The sequence below is a fragment of the Doryrhamphus excisus genome, chromosome 1 (assembly GCF_030265055.1).
Source record: "Doryrhamphus excisus isolate RoL2022-K1 chromosome 1, RoL_Dexc_1.0, whole genome shotgun sequence".
NCBI lineage: Eukaryota > Metazoa > Chordata > Actinopteri > Syngnathiformes > Syngnathidae > Doryrhamphus > Doryrhamphus excisus.
In genome coordinates, this window is record NC_080466.1 from 24,043,030 (window position 1) to 24,066,081 (window position 23,052).

General features: G+C 42.1%; 1 protein-coding gene across 1 annotated transcript in view; it reads left to right on the forward strand.

The window, feature by feature from the left end:
* Positions 1-944: 944 nt before the first annotated feature.
* tspan4a (tetraspanin 4a) overlaps positions 945-23,052 on the forward strand; it is a 212,691-nt gene continuing 190,583 nt past the window's right edge. The window contains exon 1 of the mRNA XM_058045907.1: positions 945-2,644. Within this exon, the coding sequence (XP_057901890.1) occupies positions 2,324-2,644 (321 nt within the window). The 5' untranslated portion in view covers positions 945-2,323. The remainder of the gene's footprint in view (positions 2,645-23,052) is intronic.

Here is a 23,052-nt window from a genome sequence, read left to right on the forward strand (position 1 = left end):
CTGATAGGCTGACATCGTAAGTTCTGCTGCACTTAGAGACGTTGTTTGATTTGATTGGTCGCCCGAAGGGCAACATTCAGTTGTCATCTGAATGGCTGCCCTGTATATCAATCAAGTGACGGCATTGATGCTAGGTTGATATTTTTTTAATGTCACGCCGCGATCGACCAGCGATCGACCAGTACCACCTCCGCGATCGACCGGTAGCTCGCGATCGACTTAATGAGCACCCCTGCTCTAAACTCACCTTTCATAGTAATATTCACACCCCCAATTTAGAGTCTAATATACTGTACATCTTTTGGACTGTGGCAGGAACCTGGACTACCCACTCCCAGGAAGAACATGCAAAGAGAGGTTTTTGTGGAACCCATAGCCTCCTGGCTTAAGGCAGGCAGGCACGGGCATCCATAGTGCTGCTTGTGCCTGTGCTTGTTATGCACAATTATGCCTTTTACTAAAAAAGTAATAATAAAAAGAAGTCATTCCTCTGCAATTGCTAATTATTTGAGTCACCTGTCTGTCTTTTGAGAAAACACAATGAGTTCAATGTGGTCCAATGGAAGCTCCAGAACAGGCATAACAGAAAGCCACTCCATATTTAATGAAGCCATGTGTAAATTGAGCAGCTTTGAAACATCCCCGCGGAGTCATAGAGCAACTGACACAGATGGCCAACAGTTTGCGGATGGCATGCATTTATTGAGTACGAATGCCAGCTGCAGTGACCACTTCATTTGTACGGTCACAGAATCGCACTTCAGGGTGCAGATCTGCGGATGCTGCACCAGCCAGGTCCAGAGTGAAAGCGGGAAAAGGCAACATGACCGAAGCCAAGTACGCACTGAGTGGATGGGCTTGTGCGCAACATCAGCCTCTGCATGAGGAATGAGCTCTAGGCAGGAAGTGGAGAGGACAGCAGGATGAAGCACCGGTGTACTTAGAATGCGTGTTATGTGCTGCAGGGCAAGGTACGGTTGTGGTCTGCTCAAGGGAGGCTGGGACCGCAGGACACCGATTGGCTCTACCTGATAGCAGGGCGTGGCCAGAATATGAATGACCGCTGCCGCCTTCTGCTTTGGCAGCTTTTTGGGACGGCTACGGAGGAGGCATGTGGTGTTTGAGATTGCGCATGCTGAGCGCACAGCATCTGAGCGAGTGAGAGAAGGTGCAAGGAAAAAAGAGGAAGGAGGGGGAGACAGAGAGAGAAGGAGAACGGGAGCTGGTGTAAAGAGAGGGAGGGAGCTCCAGGCAGAAAGAGCGGGCTAGCGCTCAAACACTGCAGTCTTTCTTTTGCTTCTGTGAAGAAGCTGTCTCTTCTCACTGTCTCGTTGCTCGGCCGTGACCCCGTTGGACGCCTTGATCATTTAGAGAGGAGGAGACAGACGCTCCACAGCGGAGGAACCAGAGGAGGGGACACTTTTTCGCCTTTGCCGATGAGAGTCTGGAAATGAACACAAATGAGGGAGTTGAAGAAGGCGACTTGATTTGTGACGTGTGTGGTCAGTCGGGAGAGAAAGGAATCACCGCAACACTTTTTGGTTGGAATTGACAAGTTGGGGCGCTCATAAAAGAAGTGCTCATGGAGACGAAAACAGGAATTGTAATTCCCAAAGATTGAGTTGCGTATGCACGTTATCCATCCTTTCATGCTTGGCAGTGTTCCAGCGGCACTTTTACCGGCATCTGTCTCACTTGTCATTTCCACTGCATGTCAGCAAAATCCCATCTCCCACATGCACAGTGCTGAGACACGGCACGAACGCATGTGTTTAAGAAGTTCCCAAGAGATCCCGATGGGAAAGTTCTCATGAGATCAGGTAGGACATTTCTGTATGGTCTTGACAGTCCTGAGAAGCCCGGATTTAGACCAGAGGGGTTGTTCAAGCTCTCCAGTCATCTGCCTGATTAAAGTGTTCCGAGATGAACCTGCAAACCATTTTATCGGCCAGAGCATGACACCTGTGTTGGAAGGATTAGAGGAAGGGGAACAGGCATGGTCAGATGTGTGTGCTTGGATTATGTCCTAAACACATGAGAATTACACAGGTGTTGTGGTGGGATTACGCACACTCTCCTGCCGTATTATAGGCTTTAGGAGTCAGGTGAATGACAGAGCATTATCTCCAACAGATTAACTCAGATCAAGCTATGACTCTTATAATGATTGAATAATCTGCTCCGGGATTGGATATTTTCCCGATTGATTTTGGAGTGAGGATAGGTGAAACCAGCACCGGGATTCAGCATCATCACCCCTCCGTGGAATGACTTCTGCTTCCTCTCTGTGAACTTTCACCGTTGGCAAAAAAAAGCTCGCATTATGAGACGCTCAAGCACGGACGAGACGCCGTACCGGCGTAGTCCATCTCTGGACAGCAAACCCGACACGCCGCCGTTCTCCTCTGGCTTCCATCGCTTCAGCGGAGAGTTTGAATACAAGCGGCCGCCGTTTGCATTCGGCTTCCACACGACAAAGGGGCCGCAAACGTCCAAGGGCCGCGACGGCCAGGGGAAGAAGTATGTGGTGTTTTACCTGGACCTCTCCTTCATATTCCTCCTAGAACTGCGGCGCTGCAGGATGGCTGAAGGTTGTATGATGGCCCTGCGTTACGGGATGGTCTTCTTCAACCTCCTGTTCTGGGTAAGACCTTTTTACATGTCCTTCCATAAATCATGTGATTTTTCTTTTCATCTAAAGTCATATTTGTCATTTTCCTTGCATGTTGTGTGGTAATGATGTGAGTTAGAGTGTAAAAGAGATCATGCATTTAGAAATGTGTATAAAGCTTTCTGTGTGGGCGAGTCAAGCCTCTTCTGCTCACTATAAGACACTTGGCGAGTGGGTGTATGCTGACTTGTTTACTGTATTAAGCTTTGGCTTACTTACAGCGTGTATTGTGTGTACTTAATAACAGTATTATTGTTATGGCTGTGCAGTAAATCCTTACCCTCCTCGGCTTTAAGTTTGTGATCTAAGTGGCTGTCAGTCTGTGGTAGCTTGCTGATCGTATCAGTTTGCCATGGAGCTGTTTGAGCTGCAGTTTCTGTCGTTGCCGCTCTGATAACCTCACAGCAGATCACTTTCATTCACACTGGAAAACCTGTCATGTTCCGCTGTGTATCAGATACTATAAAGATCATTATCAGCGTCTGACTCTCTTTTGCCACAAACCCCTTTGGGAAATCCATCCTAACTCGTCAGATACTTTGGAAAGGATGCTGGTCCACACGATTGGCCTGCTGACTTGACTTTTGGATTGCCATATTGGTTTGTTCTTACTGGTGAAGGAACGAGCCGAATGCTGAAATACCATTGACTTGCCAAGATGCAAGCTCCCTCAGGGATTGAGCAACCTTTTCACCGCCATATCTTCTGTCTGCAATAAACTGCAGTCAGAGAGAGGTCACAGTTTCTTATTAGCACAGCCGTGCGCAACTTTGTGTGTATTGGCTCCTTGGGAAAAAGATTGACCCCTTGACCACGCTGAACTATCGTCTTCTGCTCATTTGAGAAGCCAATCATTTCACAAACCTGGTGGTAAACAAGGAAAGAAAAACTGCACTTTTTAAAAAAAAAACTGCTCATCCACCCCAAGATTTATGTGAGACAAGAACACACATGAGAAACTGCAATAATTCACTTAACCTTCCTCTTGTGTTAGCTTTCTGGTATCATCTCTTATGTTAACGGGTGGGTTTTGACCCATGTATTAAATCAGCTGTAAAATACACTAAAAACAATAAGTTACCATCAAATTTGCTTCTCATGTCTTGGTTACCTTCTTAGGATTCCTCATCCATGAAAATGTTGCTTTTAATACTTTTGGTGTGGGCATGTAGGCCTTTTTTTGTCACTATACCCCTCCATTTCTATTTCCAATAATGGTCAAATGAACCTCAAAAGAATCATATTCATAAATTGAAGGTTCTTTTGTTACCTGGCTATTACTGAGGGATATAGAACAGCTTCACCACCAGCAACCTCTTCATCTGACTCGCATCATCTGTGTCTTCTGGATCATAGTCCACGTTGTCCTCCTGATCGAGATGATGGTCTGTCCTCTCCCTCATTGTCACCAAAAATGTGGTCCAGATCTTGGTTCACTGTACTTCTTGCCATTCTTTCCATGATCCAAATTGTAAATGTGAAATCAGTCATCAGTCAAATGAGTGAATTCACCTCACATGTCTGGACCTTGTTTTTCTGCTAGTATTGGAAAAGCGGTAAGCAAAATGCTTCCATGATGAGAAGAGGAGCTGGTTGTCATTGTGTTGGCTAATTGGACACTTGTGATTTCAGTTTTGGCTCAAAATATTGCTTTATAATCATATTATTATGATACAATACAGTGGTCATAATTTCAAAATTTAGTAAAAATTATTTTGGGGGTTTTATTTTGTTGAAATAGAGTTTCCTGACAAAGTCAAAAAGCCTTGATGCAATAAACAAATGTTATGTGATTCTTTTTATGCATTCAAATGTAAAACGGGTCGGTGCCGACCCTAACACAAGAGGAAGGATAATCTCCATTTCGCCGACAGAGCCATCTAAAAAAAACGTCCAAATGTACTTCCGGTTTTCCCCTAGAGTACAATGCCCTCTAGGTAATGTTGACATCTACCAACACAGACCTTGTGAGATTCTACGGACAAATGAAGATCCAGAAGCCGTGCCGACCGAAATGGAGTGTTTCTGCTCACACAATGGAACAGTGCTACCATCGATGAACGAGCGTTTTATATCTAGCGAGGAGGACGGTGCTCCAACTGACTGGTTCGCAACAAACAAAGGATTGCTAACGCTAACAAACCCTGCAGTGGTAGAAACCTTTTTTTTTGCACCTATCCCAGATCAACTGGAAAATACGCCTCAGGCCAGCCGGACAACTTCCAGAGATTTGTGGCACAAGCGTGTGTTACTTAGCAAAGAGTTACAGAGTCAACAGCTGATGACGACATGGACAAGTGACAGAGATGGGGGACAATGACTTCCTGTTTCGGTTTCCAATGGTGGCCCAAGGTGGCAGAAGTACATTTGATAAGAGGGTCGCCTTTCCCGTGTATTGATGCGCTCTACAGCCGTGAGTAAGTGGAAAAGCATGGAGGAGTGTCGCATGCAGATGGTTATGCACTGAGGGGAAATGTTCACACGTGCATGTGTGCACGGATGTGCAGTCACAGTTCAGTTCCAAATGTGAAATCACAATGGGCTCTAATTTCGTGGCTCAGGGTGGCGGAGTGTGGGGCAGCCCACACAGTGGTTATTTGGTCCAGCGCACCAATGTGGTGCGCAGCCAATTTGGTGGCGTGGCAGCACACCAGGGAAGGTGTCCACATTTTTAGCTTGGCACAGTGACAATTTTGTGACGCAACAACGTGCCAAATGTGCACTAAAAGCTCCCCAGCTTTGACCTGGTCGATTCTAGGCGTAAGCGAAGCTTTTTACTACGTTAAAAAGCCATAGCATTTCAGTATGTGGAATCAAACTATGGAATGGATTGAGTAAGGAAATCAAACAATGCACAACGATGAGCCAATTCAAGAAACAATACAAGCAGTTGATGTTTGCTAAATACAGGGATGAAGAGTCTTGAACCAGTCATGATGTGCTATATATATCACTATATTGACATGCACTATGGTACCCATTATGGCATTGGATGCTCATATCACCTCCTACGAGGTACCAGGTACATTATTAAAAAAAACAAACCTTAAACTGTATTATGGAAAGCAGGAAGTGAACAAATGTAACAGTTAGTGATTGTAAAAGTACCAGATGGAGGGGTAGGATTTAATAAGCTTTGCTTCTTCCTACTCCTTTTGGACATGTGGAACTGTGAACTGATTATGGGATGCACTCAATTGGAATCTGATGCATGTTCAAATGAAATAAAACCATTACCATTACCATTACCACCCTGCGCAGTGATAAATTGGCTGACACGTCACCAAAACCTCACAGGCAGGTTTTTCAGAGTGTCAGGCAGATTTCAGTGGACTGAACAATCGCAGCATCCACTATTTAATGTAACATTTTAGTATGAATTGTCCCATCACATCTGATGTCTGTTCAAAGACATCATGCATAATGAGTACTCAAACTGATAGCAGCTGAAAGTATGATGGCAACCGGGTCCAGTTCTTCACTGGGGGGTCAACGTCCGCCCTAAATAAATGGCTTGCCCCCCAATCGCGTTGGCCACAGCCAGTTGGTGCGCTATACGCGAGGCGCACCAGTCTTGCGCTGCGCCTACACCGCGCCAACTATGCCTGGTCTACAAAATTAGAGGCCAATATTTTTTGTGTCAGAATCCTCTAAAATGGCCGGAAGGGATGTCTTGTGTCTTTTGGTGAATAGTGTTGGGTGATATGGACCATAGCATATTTCACAATATATTTGGGATGTATCACGATAAGACGATTTCAAACAATATCACATTTAAATGCAAACCTTGGTTGGTCTCAAATTGTCAGGCACATTTATATATTGGTAACAAAGTGGATAACGTTTTGGCCGATCACCATTCACCCATCTGCTATACTTCATTCATTCTTTTTCTACCTCACGAGGGTCACAGGGGTTGCTGGAGCCTATCCCAGCTGTCTTCGGGCGAGAGGCGGGGTAATGGTGGCCAGCCAATCACAGGGCACATATAGACAAACAACCATTCACACTCACATTCATACCTATGGACAATTTGGAGTGGCTAATTAACCTAGCATGTTTTTGGAATGTTGGAGGAAACCGGAGTACCCGGAGAAAACCCACGCATGCACGGGGGGAACATGCAAACTCCACACAGAGATGGCCGAGGGTGGAATTGAACCCTGGTCTCCTAGCTGTGAGGTCTGCGCGCTAACCACTAGGCTGCCGTGCAGCACTGCTATACTTATGTTTTTAAAAAAACAACTACCTGTGAAACAATACATATTTATTGTTTTAACTGCACATGATGCAGAGATGAAAGGTTTAGAAAATTGCTGTCTAAACGACTTAATTATCCCTGTTACTTATCAGGGTTTTTTTTTCATTAAAAACCAAACTTGCACAACACTTTAATATTCATATAACATATTCATGACTATTTAAAACTTGCATCCAATTGACATTTTAAAAAGAAAAAAACAAGCTATCAAAGCATTCGTTTAAACATAAAAAACTATGTGTCATCCTTGCTGTACGTCGGTATTTAGGATAAGTTAGCTATTTTAGGAATCAAGGCTTTCTGCATAAAAAAATCGAGACACTTTCTGTCGGTTGCCAAAAATGTGTTCACTATGCATTGAAGCTGAAAATGAGGTGTGTAAATGTATGGTAACAAATTGAAATCACAACAGGAGTCTTCACAGGAGGTGCGGAGGCTCAGGTGTTAACAGCAGAGAGCCAGGAAATGATAACATAGGATAAAAGTGAAGCAAAGGGAGCCGAAGCCATTATGCTCTAGAAGCCTGTGTTGTTCATCTTACGGATGCTTTAGCATCCGCACAGCACAGTGTCATATCACCATGTCATACAATCAGCCATCCATTTTATATTACATTTATCCTCATTAGGGTCGCAGGGGTATGCTGGAGCCTATCCCAGCTGACTACATTTGAATATTCATTCATTCATTCATTCATTCTCTACCACTTTTTCCTCACGAGGGAGGTGGCTGGAGCCCATCCCAGCCATCCACAGGCGAGAGGCGGGGTCCACCCTGGACTGGTGGCCAGCCAATCACAGGGCACATATAGACAAACAACCATTCACACTCACATTCAGACCTATGGACAATTTGGAGTGGCCAATTAACCTAGCATGTTTTTGGAATGTGGGAGGAAACCGGAGTACCCGGAGAAAACCCACGCATGCACGGGGAGAACTTGCTGAGGGTGGAATTGAACCCTGGTCTCCTAGCTGTGAGGTCTGCGCGCTAACCACCCGACCACCGTGCAGCCCTCAAATTTGAATACTAATAATAGTATTAAAGTTTACATTTGATCATTTCCTGTTTGTGACTCGGTATGGTTCTATCCACTTCGTATGAGCAATATTGGGGCGGCGGTATCCCGTCTGCAGAGGGTACCAAATCAGTACCGAGCAGAAATAAATATGAATGTTTTTCCTCTGCATCTTTGCGGTGCCCACCAGGGAATTACCACCCTGGGCAATTGTTCCTGTGGCCCCCAGCTAAAACTGCCAGTATGTTCAAGTATGACATCGGACTGCCTCTGCTGAAGGCAGGATTGGACCCAGGATTTTATCCGTTGGAGGAAGCTGACAGCTCCTCTGTGTCCACTTTGCTAATGTTTTGTTGCAGTAGAGATTGCCTGGAAGACAGCAGAATTTTCCGGGTTTGAATCTGTGTAGCTCTGTCTTTGAGAGGTTTGCATGCTCCCACTGTACTTTGTGGGTTCTCTTCAGACCTCCTCTCACCGTCCACAAAAAATGTTCAGTCAAATTGTCTTGTTCCTTTGTTGAATTGCCACTAGTGTATGACAGCCTTGTGAGTCTACCTTGCCTCTCTCACTGTAACTCAGACTGGAAACTGTCCATCCACTCACTGGACTTTATTCCCAAGGAGGCAATTAAAATGACATTCAGAGTAGCAGCATGATTTATACCAAAAATGGAAACTCTAACTAAAAAAATCTGCAAATAGTTTTTATAGTTGTATAGTTTTTATATCAAGTGTTTACATGCACCTGTTATATTATTGAAAGGGGCCTTATTCTATGTTTACAACTTTAGTCCACGTGTGATGCTTTGCCGAGTGTCCAGAGTGATTGGCGGCTGATTGACTTTTTCATGAAATGTGTATGAATTGTATGTATGTAAGTGTATGAATCTAAGCTATAGTAAGGCAGCTATTTCAATTTTTTTTCTGTATTTAATGAATAAAAAAATAAATGGTGATATTCGTATATTAGTATGTATTAAGAGCTCCAAATGTAATGTCTGTAATGTCAATTATTGGATGCTAGAGGGGTCATGGATTCTGTGCGCTGTTACAAGGAGATCCCAGACTAGCCTGGGAGAACATTATAATAAGGTAGGGATAAATGTAAGGAGGTCATTCATTTTACTTCTGTTTCAGGAATGGAACTGTCTTGTGTAAAAAAAAAAAAAATCCAATAAAAAATGGGAAAATAAAAATCTTTCATTTAGACTTTTTAGGATCATTATAACTGACATCAGAACAGTAATGCACCGCAGCGTCAAACACTAAAATATTCACCTCTGTTTCTTTTTTTTTTTTTTAAGGCAGCAATTTCAATTTTTGTTGTTTTTGGGTAGCTAAAGTCCTACCTCATGGTCACTCGCTCACCACATAAAGCTGTTTTGTGAACAAAGCCGGATTCTCCAATATCCATCCATTCTTTCATTCATTTTCTACTGCTTATCCTACTGCATGTTTTTGGAATGTGGGAGGAAACCGGAGTCCCCGGAGAAAACCCACGCATGCACGGGGAGAACATGCAAACTCCACACAGAGATGGGCATGGGTGGGATTGAACTCGAGTCTTCTAGCTGTGAGATCTGCACGCTAACCACTCGTCCGCTGTGCAGCCCCAATATTCATCCACTGTGTTTTGGCCTAAATGCAGATTTCCTCTCTACACATTTTGGGAATCATGGAGTTGGTTCATTAAAAAAAAGACTACAGTACCCCATGAATCTAATATTATTTTAAACGTCTGGGTAATATGTGTCTATGGAGTGGATGTAGAGGGGCAGTGGGGTGACAAGTGGGAGTGTGGGAATTCAGGGGAAAAAAGTAATTCTCAGTGTGATATGGCAGTTCAACAGTGCAATGAGCACTGATCAGTTTGGGGATTTGGTGCCTGTCAAGCCTCCAATAACCCTTAGCAGTGCTCAGAAATCAGACGAGCATCTATCTAATCCCAATTTCTGAAAATGTATGGCTGGTATGAGATTTGACTCGTCATCCCTTTGGACCTATAAATGAATGAAAAATAAATAAAATAAAATGAAAAAAATGAAACCTAAACTAGATTAAAATCTGAACTCAAAACTACTTACTGATTCTATATTAGACAGATTGTATGCCTACCTGAGTGATAAAAATGTAACCTAAAATGATTATATAGAATTTTTTTCATTCACAATACCACTCAATACTGTTCCTATTACAGTATACTCATTAACATACATGGCGATTATTAATGTTTTATTTTTATAAAATTAATGCATTTTAATGATGAGGTTATTTGTTTGTCAGCAAAAATCATATTTTGTGTGTGAATATGTGTGTGTATATGTGTGTGAATAAGAGGGACCCAAGTGGAAGAGTGAGGTTACAGGTAGAAGAGATACAGAAGGTGGAGAATGTTAAGTACTTCTGGTCAACAGTCCAGAACAATGGAGATTGTGAAAAGGAGGTGAAGAAGCGTGTGCAGGCAGGATGGAACGGGTGGAGAAAAGTCAGGCGTGATGTGTGATAGAAGAGTTTCAGCTAAAATGAAAGGAAAGGTATACAAACTGTGGGGAGACCAGCCATGTTGTTTGGTCTGGAGACAGTGCCACTGAGGAAAAGACAGGAAGCAGAACTGGAGGTAGCAGAGATGAGGATGCTGAGGTTCTCATTGGGAGTGACCAGGATGGATAGGATCAGGAAGGAGTACATCAGAGGGACATTACATGTTAGAGGCCTTGGAGATAAAGTCAGTTATCGGCCAGATTGAGATGGTTGGGACATGTCCAGAGGAGAGATAGTGAATATATTGGTAGGATGTTAGAGGAAGACCAAAGAGGAGGTTTATGGATGTAGTGCAGAAGACAGGGTTGGACGGAGGAGATTGATTTGCTGTGGCGACCCCTGAAGGGAAAAACCCCAAAGAGAAAGAAGAAGAATTGCCACAAAAATGTGCAGCATTAAGGACTACTGTGTCTATAAATAAAGTTGTAGATGTATGAACATTACACACTTTGTTACTTTCTCAATGAATAGTGCATGAATATTATAGACAAAGTATGCAGGATGTGCTGACCCTTTTTCCTCCTAGTATTATTTTATAGAGATATCATTAGGACAGATGTGTTTGACTGTAATTGGATCTTGTCTGATATCCAAATGTACGCATGTTCACTGCTGCTCATGTCAAAAAAAAAAAAAAAAACAATGAAAGAATGTTGGCATCTGAATTTGGCTCCGCTAAAAAAAGAAGCACTGAAAGAAGGCAAAATAACGACGTGCTCACCATGCATCAATGAATACCTTGGGACAAGTAACGTATAACGTACAGTCGACATAAGCTGAACAACAAGACTGACAGGCATCATTATCCCACCAAATCCGGGTGCCGCTCAATTGATGGAAGCTGCACGTAACAAGCTCTAGAATGTTGCTTCTATTCCAGGTGGAATTGCTGCTAGTCTTCTAGAATTGTTTTTGATTGTGTGAAACTGTGCTGAAAAAGCTTCAGCTTTGATTGTTTTGGAAATAGTTTGTCACAGAAACACATTTATTCAAAGTACCCACAAGGTCTGCTTAGCCATTGTGTGCCTCCACAGCCACCCTTGAAAAGAAAGTGAAAAGAAGCCGACATTACTCAAACGGGAGCATTAAAGTGTTAAATACGTTGAAACTCCGCCCAAGCACGGTAATGCCTGTTTCCAAACAAACCACTGTGAAAGCCTAAAAAAGGTTTTTTTACGCTTCAAGACAAATGCTGATTATCCCCTAATGTGGAGGTGATGACTCTTGCACAAAATTGCAACAGTGGGAAACACAAAATATGCAAACACTAATTGCCAGAAACCACCACCGAGCTGGGGAAAAATGGCCCAAAGCGAAAAAAGAAATACATAAACACTTTTTAATGAATTTGGATTGCATTAGAGGGGATTTTCCTGATTTTTATTAACAGCGTCGGGGTGGATGATCCCCCTTTCAACGGCGGGTGATTCTGGGACAGAAATGGAAGCGATAGAAATGCGGGCTGTAGGAAGAGCCTGAAGACATGTTCTCTGAAGTTGTGTTTACTTGTCGTCATAATGTAGGTCAGAGCCCAGTGGAGGATCCAGAGATTGCCAGAGTTGTGAATGGATTGCATCTGTCTCTAATGATTTTGCCAGATCAATAGAAATTGCCCTTCTACTGATGTAAGAGTTGTCTGCCCCGCCCAGTTCAGCCCTCGCTGCCACACGGTCCATCGATTCCCAGCAAGGCAGAGGGGACGTGGACGGCATGAGCAGCCCTCCTTAATAAGGCCGCAGTTTGCATTTGCTGAGTATGGCATGTTTGTGCACACAAACACCAAAGACGACAATACTGTGCTCCTTCTGGCGTTGGAAGAAACCTGGAAATGGAGGAGGGACGCAAGGGATATCTTCACACTTTTTCTTTTCCCATCTCGTTATTATTGCTTGGAGATGACAGCAGCGCCTGTGTTTGTATTTCTTTTCACAATCAGTAATCCAATCACATCGACCTCATGGTGCTCACATGGCAGGTTGGAGGTAAACAAATTTGGATTTTCACTCGATTCTTGTGAATGTGCGAAACCTCGGGGTAAGTGCTAAGCAAAATGGCTAATGAGTGGAATTGGAATGCATCCTCGGTGCGAGTGGAAGAATACACGACGTGCAGTACAGTACTCTCCACACTCAACTGTTGATGAGGAGGTGGTTGATCAACAGTATTAAACTGCACCAAAACAGCATCAGCAAACTCCTGTCCTTTCTCCTCTGGGACCCGCACACACATTCAGGACTCTTATGTTCACAGACAATCGGGAATCCCAAAATTCTTTCAAACTACACATAACTGTCACACATATCTGTTCCTCAAAGCATCATCTAAAAGGGACCAATAGATGGTACAGTAAACCTCGGATATATCGGATTCAGTTGTTCCCACTGGTTTTGTCCGATATAAGCGAAATCCGTTATATGCGTATACCGGAAAATGTCTGTTTTACGCATATATCGGATTTATATCCGGTATATGCGTAAATGGGATTTTATCCGTTATAAAAAGGCACTTCCTTGACTATGTTTCCAATGTACCTGGACGCGCAGGCAACGCTGCAAACGCTGCAAATGACTTCGTATAGCGGCCTGTCACGATTCGGCGAATCGGAGCGCCACGATGCGGCCATCCGATATATGCAAGGGAAATTTCATGGAAATGCATTGGAACGGGACTGGAGATTTTGTCCGAAATAGGCGAAATCCGTTATAAAAAATCCGATATATGCAATGAATTTTTATTGGAAATGCATTACAGAAAAATCGGTTCTTTTTTATCTGTCCGTTGTGAGCGAATTTCCGATATATCCGAGTCCGATATATCCGAGGTTTACTGTATTTATTTTAAATTATATTCAATGAGTTGTTTCCATGAAAGCCAAATTCTCCAATATTCAATCATTATTTCATTCATTTTCTACTGCTTATCCTCACAAGGGTCGTGGGGGTGCTAGAGCCTATCCCAGCTGTCTTGGGGCGAGAGGCGGGGTACACCCTGGACTGGTGGCCAGCCAATCACAGGGCACATATAGACAAACAACCATTCACACTCACATTCATACCTATGGACAATTTGGAGTGGCCAATTAACCTAGCATGTTTTTGGAATGTGGGAGGAAACCGGAGTACCAGGAGAAAACAATGATAAAAAATGATATGATATTTATATGAAATGATATTTATTTTCAATTATATTCAATGAGTTGTTTCCATGCCAGTGTTGTATTGATCGGAGTAATCCTGCCTGTAGCAGACATCTGTGTGGGCTTAGTTCAACCTCCCATAGCTGACACGATGCCGTTGCTGTTCCTTTCCGAAGACTGCAAACACATTAGAAATTCATTTGATTATTACTAAACAGCCTCCAATCTTTCATTGTTTCTTGCCTCATACTAAAAGTTGGCCACAGTTCCAAAGTCAGCTCAGTTGGCTGACTCCATGTTTGCACAGTGTACACAAAGTTTAGTGACTGCAGGCTTGCACAGAGTAGTACATTTTATTTACAGCACCACTAAAAATACAGTGAGCTGCCAATGTACTAATTGCCTTCACAAGCTATTTAACTTTACTTTAACTGGACAACACAAATAAAAGTACCCTTTAAACACATGTTAGCAATATTGATGGTCAGATACCTTGACCGTTATGTCCAACGGGACTCAGCATTAGAACCTACCACCCGTAATATTGGTAAGAATTCACGTACAGAAATCATGTCTGTTGGAGAAGCAGTGCAGCCCCTCGGGTGCTTCCATCATGGATGGATTATACAAGGTCGGTGGTGCCAAGGGGCTGTGAGCATGGATCTGAGGTCCATGGAGGTCCAATAGAGAGACAGTCAAGGGAAAATGGGAATAACAATGGACATTTTCAACTAAGCTCACATTCCTATGTGAAGTGCTGGTGGCTACTCAGATCCACCCAGCCTGTCTTTTATACGACTTCCATCATTTGCAGGGTCAAATAAACAAAAAGTGCACAGTTTCATTGGCAATGATAAAATGTCAGAGAGCTCAGGTCAGCTCTAAATGAATGCATGCTGTTCCAAAAAAGTTCTGATATGCAAAAAATGGTATGTGTGAAAAATCAATATAATGATAAATAGGACAATAAAGCATAGAATACACAAATGTGGACTATCCATCAGCAGTACATAGTTGTCCCGATAAAAGTGTACAGTAAAAGAGTACTCATTGATAATGCATTTGTTTTGCACACATGGCAACGATTTTCACAGCTTGAACAGTCATAGTCCCAGGACCCGTTTCCAGGGCACTTTTCTTGCAAATATTGGAGAACAGTTCTCAATTGGTTTGGCTGCAGCATCCACCTTCAGGCGTTATGATCTAAATCAGTGATTTTCAACCTTTTTTGAGCCATGGCAGGTTTTTTACATTGGAAAAATCTTGTGGCACACCACTAACCAAAAATGTTCCAAAATGTCACCACGACCTCACACGTGCATCAATAAGTCTATGGGAGGAACAAGGTAGGTGTTGCCACACGGACCAATATTACATTGCTCTGCCAGTCTTTACACCACAGACACTCCACAGTAGCCACGTTTTTACATCACCACTTTTTCTCTTTACGAGTGACCTTTCGGGAAACAATGGTATCCATAGAAAGGAATATTCCAATCTCTTGTCTACATGCGCCGTGAAAATCAACCAGAATAGTCAATAGGGCATGCCCAGTAAAACGTAAACATCAACATCACGTGATACCGGCTTCCCCAAGTTTTTCTTTCACTTGTTGGAATAACTCCGTATTGCCAGTTTTTCGTCTGTCCGGTCTTGAAATTTAGTTTGAATCAAAAACAAACTTTGCTTAGCAGTCCAGTGCCGATTGCTGGCCTCCATTTTTAAAAGTGAAGAACGTCTGGATCTGCGTGTTACGTCATATCTGAGCATGCGCTGAAAGAACGCACCCGGGATCAATTTAAACGGGAAAAGATCAAATTCAATCTTGCTAATATTTTATAATTCAACTCAGGACATGTTTTATATAGATATATATTTTCTTTTTTAATAAAAGTGGACTTGTGAATGGCGTATAGAAGGGTTTAGATTCTGTTCCACAGATGGCGCTAATGCACACGAAAGCTGCTTGCCAACCGCCAATAAACAACAGAAGAAGAAAAACACCACGAAGAAGAAGGCACCCTGACAACTTTCCGTTTGAGCGGGTACAAGATACCTCAATCGGATTGGTTAAAGGAATATTCCATCCCTGTTCAATTCTTTCCGTTTGAGCAAATAAACCAAAGTGAATTGTAATATTTGGGTCCATGTATACTATTGACATAATGGCTATTGACATAATATTTGCAAATGATGATTAATAAATGTTAATTATATAAAGTGATATTGGATAATTCCTCACGGCACACCTGACGGTTTCTCAAGGTACACGAGTGTGTCGCGGCACAGTGGTTGAAAATCACTGGTCTAAATGGTCTAAATGCCATTTGTACCATTATTAGAGCCCCCTAGACATGAGATAACACCCCTATAGTCACCTTTAGACTTCACCCATCCATTTTCTATGCCGCTTATCCTCACTGCGGTTGCGGGTATGCTGGAGCCTATCCCAGCTCTGGTCTTGTCGCCAACCATTCAACTCGCATCCATACCTGGGTCTATTTGTGTTCAGCACTCATCAAGTCAGGATAGCAGAGGGGCGCCCTCTATAGGTGAGTGTCTGTGCTTACACCCCCTGTGCGGCTCAAATGTCCGCCACATGATCAAACCACAGCACATGTACAGTATATGCTCAGTACGTATATCTTCATGGACAATACTATAGAAATGAAACAAGCGGTCTTACGATGGTTTGTGGTTGCTTGACCGTTGTGGTTCATTGAGGAAAACATGAAATCCAGCATCTACTGTGGCGTTCCGAAGCAAAGCATGACATGACATAACCCCGAACACACAAGATGACAACTCCCTTGCTGAGGAAGATGAATGTGAAGGTGATGGAGTATATTTTTAGTAGAGAGGGCAATGATAATCACAATTCACTGTGAAAGCTTAGGTACCAGCATGTTGCCATCTCACGTCTTTTGGACATTAACCAAATGCTACTTCAACCTAATATCCCATTGACATCATCACCGTATCCTCATTCGTCTTCCTCTTGCTGTGAATATGTTTTCAAATGTCTCTATCAGCTATCAAGGGAACACTTGATGTGTACACATAACTTTTGAGTGGGAGTCACTGTAACTCAGACTGGGAACTGTCCATCCACTCACTGGACTTTATTCCCAAGGAGGCAATTAAAATGACATTCAGAGTAGCAGCATGATTTATACCAAAAAAAGGAAACTCTAACTCAGAGGTAGGGAACCTATGGCTCGGGAGCCAGGTAGGGCTCTTTTGATGACTGTATCTGGCTCTCAAGCATTTCTTACCACAATAAAAATGTATTTTTGCTAACATTTTAAAGTAAACCATCACAGAAAAATATTAAAAATCAAAACTTTCTTATGCATTTTAATCCGTCCATCTATTTTCTACTGCAATACGGCCAACCATATCTATCTTTCCTGATGATATTTTCAAGGTCAAACACCAAAACTCGATTATTACTGGGTAATGCGGTAGTCTACCTCGGTCATTGAGATGTCAACATGTAAATATAAACTTTCCTCCTTTAGTCAAATAGTCACCTAGCTAAAGCTGCAGAACCAAGCCTTCTGGCAAAGATGGCCAAAAGAATGAAATACATGTACGGAGTATGGTGCAAAACCATGCAGCAGCAGAAGTTGTATTAATGGCAGCAAGTATTTGATTTATTATTAGACACTGCGCTGCTCACGAAAGTGTGCTTGCCACACCCCATTGGCGTGGGGTAGTGTGACTGGTCTACGTAATTAGAGTCCATTATATCTAAAACTGTTGGTCTTACATACAAATGTACACATTTTATTGCATTCAATGTTTAAAAAAATGTATATGGCTGTCACAGATACACATTTTAAAATATCTGGTCTTCATGGCTCTCTTAGCCAAAAAGGTTCCCGACCCCTGCTCTAACTAAAAAAATCTGCAAATAGTTTTTATAGTTGTATAGTTTTTATATCAAGTGTTTACATGCACCTGTTATATTATTGAAAGGGGCCTTATTCTATGTTTACAACTTTAGTCCACGTGTGATGCTTTGCCGAGTGTCCAGAGTGATCGGCGGCTGATTGACTTTTTCATGAAATGTGTATGAATTGTATGTATGTAAGTGTATGAATCTAAGCTATAGTAAGGCAGCTATTTCAATTTTTTTTCTGTATTTAATGAATAAAAAAATAAATGGTGATATTCGTATATTAGTATGTATTAAGAGCTCCAAATGTAATGTCTGTAATGTCAATTATTGGATGCTAGAGGGGTCATAGATTCTGTGCGCTGTTACAAGGAGATCCCAGACTAGCCTGGGTGAACATTATAATAAGGTAGGGATAAATGTAAGGAGGTCATTCATTTTACTTCTGTTTCAGGAATGGAACTGTCTTGTGTAAAAAAAAAAAAAATCCAATAAAAAATGGGAAAATAAAAATCTTTCATTTTGAGTTTGACTTTTTAGGATCATTATAACTGACATCAGAAGAGTAATGCACCGCAGCGTCAAACACTAAAATATTCACCTCTGTTTCTATTTTTTTTAAGGCAGCAATTTCAATTTTTGTTGTTTTTGGGGAGCTAAAGTCCTACCTCATGGTCACTCGCTCACCACATAAAGCTGTTTTGTGAACAAAGCCGGATTCTCCAATATCCATCCATTCTTTCATTCATTTTCTACTGCTTATCCTCACAGGGGGTCATGGGGGGGGGGGGGGTGCTGGAGCCTATCCCAGCTGAAACCGGGGTCTTCCTCTTGCTGTAAATACATATGTTTTCAAATCTCTATCAGCTATCAAGAGAACACTTGATAACTTTTGAGTAGGAGTGAACGCTCACACTTGAACCCCTTTACAAATGAACCCAGGACTGAGTGGATGGAGTCAAACTGCTAAGCGGGTGGTGCCAAGGCGCCAGACAGCGACAAGTTGGTCGCATTTTGCTACTAAAGTATATTTTTTCATCTTCTTGCACATCTGCAACCAGATGAACGCACTAGTCCCATATTGAGTTGACAAGGGCCATCCCTTATCGGGGTGTGAATGAAAAATAATCTGTAAAAGTTTTAGTCAAGTGACGACAGCTTGTCACAGTCTAAACCTGTTGATGGCCCTCTTTTAACTTGCATTGACATTTGGCTATTCTACCATCTCGTTTACACATTTTGCCTGACTCCACTGTCTGTCTGACTGTAGCTAGGTAGCCATAGTTATCCGCCTCGTCTTTAGTTAATAGACTCCAAATGTGACCGCTTTTCTTTTTTTATTTTGATTACCACTGTGACATTTTGTCTTTAAAACAAACAAGCAACACGGTTGCTTCAGAGCTCCTTTTTGTCCACAAGAAAACTACGATGGATGTCATGTTCATGGGATAAGTGCTAACTTTCCAAGTGTTAAGTCTTACCTAACAACCTTTCTATCTTGGCACTATTGAGAATAATTATTTCTGAACAAACTCAGATAAGACTGAAATCATAGTCCATTGTTCCCAGTGCCTGAGAGACAAGATTGCACATATTACTACCCTACATGGTCTTGCACAGTACAGTCAGAGGCCTTGGTGTCGTCTTCGATCAGGACCTTCCCTTTAGTTCCCAAATAATAAAAGAAAATAAAAAAGCAACGGCATTCTTCCTTTTACAAAAACCTGAATGTTCTCGCACTACCAGATGCAGAAAAACCTGTTCATGCTGTTTTGACCTCCAGGTTGGATTATTAAATCTACCGTAAATTAATTAATAATAATTAATTAATTAATAATTAATTAATTAAATTAACCTGGTTAATACCGTCTGTCTGTTAATACTGTAGGTTGCTTTAAAGAGGTTAAAAAAAGTTAGTCTAAAGTTAGTTGCATTCATCTTAAAGATTATTTTCTGACCTATGAATTTAGTCCTATGGAGCAGCTAACACGATAACCCACACAGAAAGCTTTCTAGATCTTCCAGAATCCGCACCTATTCCGGCTGTATTTTCTTAGATTTCTCTGGACATGAACACTCCTTTGTGATTGGTCCCGCTCAGTTTGTACAGCAAACAGCTTGCCCAGCTTGTACCCGGGCAGCCACAGTGCTAGAAAAAAACCCTCTGAAACGGAGTGTTCGGCCATCCCTGACTTAGTCATTATCTGAAACTTTGGCATGGTTTAACACAAGAATACAACATTCTAGCTACATTTATGGGTCAGAAAAGTAGACAAGGCATAATTGGTACCCTTTAACCGGAACCAGAACAAAAGATCATCACTCAACCGTATTAGCCTCACTGGACTGGTTACCTGTACAATTATCTGTACAGTTTAGTTTTAAATTCTCCTTCTTGCATCTAAGAGCTCCTAGAACCCTACCAACCCGGTAGAACCCTGTACTCCCAGAATTTACAATTACTCGCAACTCTAGAATGGGAGGTAGAGCATTTAGTTATCAGGCTCCTCTGTTGTGGAACCATCTCCCCCAATTAATCCGGGGGGCAGGCACCCTCTCCTTTTTTAAAAGTCAACTCCAAACTTCTACGTCTTTGCTAAAGCAAATAGTTAGAACTGACCCCTGATACGCTGATCTGTATTAAAGACACTCCTCTACGTTCCTTGGACGAAGACTTCTAGCTTGATCTACCATCCATCCCTCTACTCTGTTTTTATATCGAAACCCAACCGGTCGAGACAGACAGCCTCCCCCCAGAGCCTGGGTTCTGTTAAGTTTCTTTCAGTAAGTGTTTGTTCATGTGCAATTTCAGTTGGTTCTCTGTTTTCATTTCTGAATGTGACCTCCATGTGTAAAGTGCCATGAGAGAATTGTTGTTGTGGTTTGGAAATATTGAAATAAATTCATTAATACCAAAAGGTTTACAAAACTGTGGTGAGACCAGCCAAGTTGTTTGGTCTACAGACAGTACCACTGGGGAAAAGACAGGAAGCAGAACTGGAGGAAGCAGAGATGAGGATGCTGATGTTGTCATTGGGAGTGACCAGGATGGATAGGATCAGGAAGGAGTACATCAGAGGGGCATTACATGTTAGAGGCCTTGGAGATAAAGTCAGTTATCGGCCAGACTGAGATGGTTGGGACATGTCCAGAGGAGAGATAGTGAATATATTGGTAGAAGGATGCTGCCAGGTAGGAGGCGTAGAGGAAGACCAAAGAGGAGGTTTATGGATGTAGTGAAGGAGGACATGAGGGTAGTTGGTGTGAGAGAGACAGATGCAGAAGAAGGCTTGGGTGGAGGAGGTTGATTTGCTGTGGCCACCCCTGAAGGGAAAAGTCCAAAGACAAAGAAGAAGAAGATTGATTAATTAACTGAATCCTACTTGGTGGAAATTCACTTATCACGGTTGGGTCTGGAATTGATTAATCGCAATAAACGAGGTCCAACTGTATTGAAATACATTTCTCTGATCATGAAATTTGCATTAACCTTTTTGCTGCCACAGTTTAAAAGAAATGCTCAGTTTCCACATTCCACATCGCCTCGTACTTCGAGGTACATTATTAAAAAAAAAACAAACAAACAAAAAAAAAACTTAAACTCTTTATGGAAAGCAGGAAGTGAACAAATGTAACAGTAACTGATTGTAAAAGTACCAGATGGAGGGGTAGGATTTAATAAGCTTTGCTTCTTCCTACTCCTTTTGGACATGTGGAACTGGGAACTGATTATGGGATGCACTCAATTGGAATCTGATGCATGTTCAAATGAAATAAAACCATTACCATTACCATTACCATTACTATTTGAAAAGGTTGTAGCATGGATATAGTGCTGCTTGTAGACTGTTTATATCAGGGGTGCTCATTAAGTCGATCGCGAGCTACCGGTCGATCGCGGAGGTGGTACTGGTCGATCGCTGGTCGATCGCGGCGTGACATTAAAAAAATATCATCCTAGCATCAATGCCGTCACTTGATTGATATACAGGGCAGCCATTCAGATGACAACTGAATGTTGCCCTTCGGGCGACCAATCAAATCAAACAACGTCTCTAAGTGCAGCAGAACTTACGATGTCAGCCTATCATCCATCCCCGTTACTTGATTGACATACAGGACAACCAGTCAGATGACAACTGAATTTTGACCTTTAGGTCACCGCTCATGCGTAAACAACGATGCAAAGTGCTAAGCTAGTCGGCGAATTGCGTTAGATTTTAAGCCCTCGCTAAAGTTTATGGTCACTAAAATGAGTGAAGGAGCTGGACCAAGTAAAAAGGCAAAAACATATCACTTCCATACGGAATGGGAGGTGGACTTTTTTTTCACAATGTCTTTTTCGAAGTGCGTTTGCCTCATATGCCATTCTACCATCGCAGTACCAAAGAAGGGAAATGGGGAGTAATGTGGAGGTAATTACAAAAAATGTTAATTGTTAATTATGTGTGTTTTGCAATATTGGCTCATTTGGTTGTGTAAGGTACATCAACATACATTGTACGTACAAATAATCCTCAATACATTTGAAAATAAATAGATGTTTTGCATTTTTGTAGTGGGTAGATCATTTTGACTCGGTCATTTTAAAAGTAGCTTGCATGCTGAAAAGTGTGAGCACCCCTGGTTTATATTATAAACTCACTTATGAAAACACTTTGCATCGAAACATGACCACAAATGTTGCCCAGACTGTAGTTACAGTAGTAGTAGTAGTAGTAGTAGTAAGTAAGCAGTAACTACATGAGGCCCCATATTTGCAGCGACAAGCTTGTGAAATTTACCAAATGTTTTTTGTCCCAATTTTGCAACTTTGGTGCTTAAAGTGTAAAATGTCTAAATCTGAGGGACTTTGGCCAATCCGTGCGTTTCATGTGTTCCGGATGCGATACCATCAGCCACGGGTAGAGTGAGTGTCGGGCCAAGCGAGTGAAGAAGCAGCATGACTGATTTTATCATGAAGATCTGGGAGTGATCAAAAGAAGTCCTAATTGTTTCCACCAGTGCAAAATCAAGTCTGACATGAAGTTGTAATGAAAATGATTCATCAAGCCAAATACCGATACTTCTAATCCAGAGTAGAGAGTTCTAGCCTCTTAAAATCAATATCTCTTTAAAGTAATGCATGGTGTTTTTCTGGCTGGCATTATTGGAGAAACGTCGGTTGGCAAGTGCATCTTTCAAGAGCATGGGAAAAAATTGTAGATTGCCCGCAGCATATTGTACTGAGTCAGCCAAACAGCACAGAAAACAATCATCTGTGTAAAGACACTCTTTTACACAGGAGCCTTTTCCAGTGCTATAAATTATAAATAAGACACATTTTAAAAGTGTTCCTTGTTGAATATTATTTGTGACTGTTTAAAATAAGGCTCCCTATGACACACTGGGATCTTTCAGAAAGGTTAATGGAAATGACAAGTGACAATCACATGTCCCACACTATGAGAATGAAGTCATGCTTACTGCTGAAATCATAAAGGTCAGAGGTTGAATCTCAGCATTAAAGCTCGGTGGGCACAAAA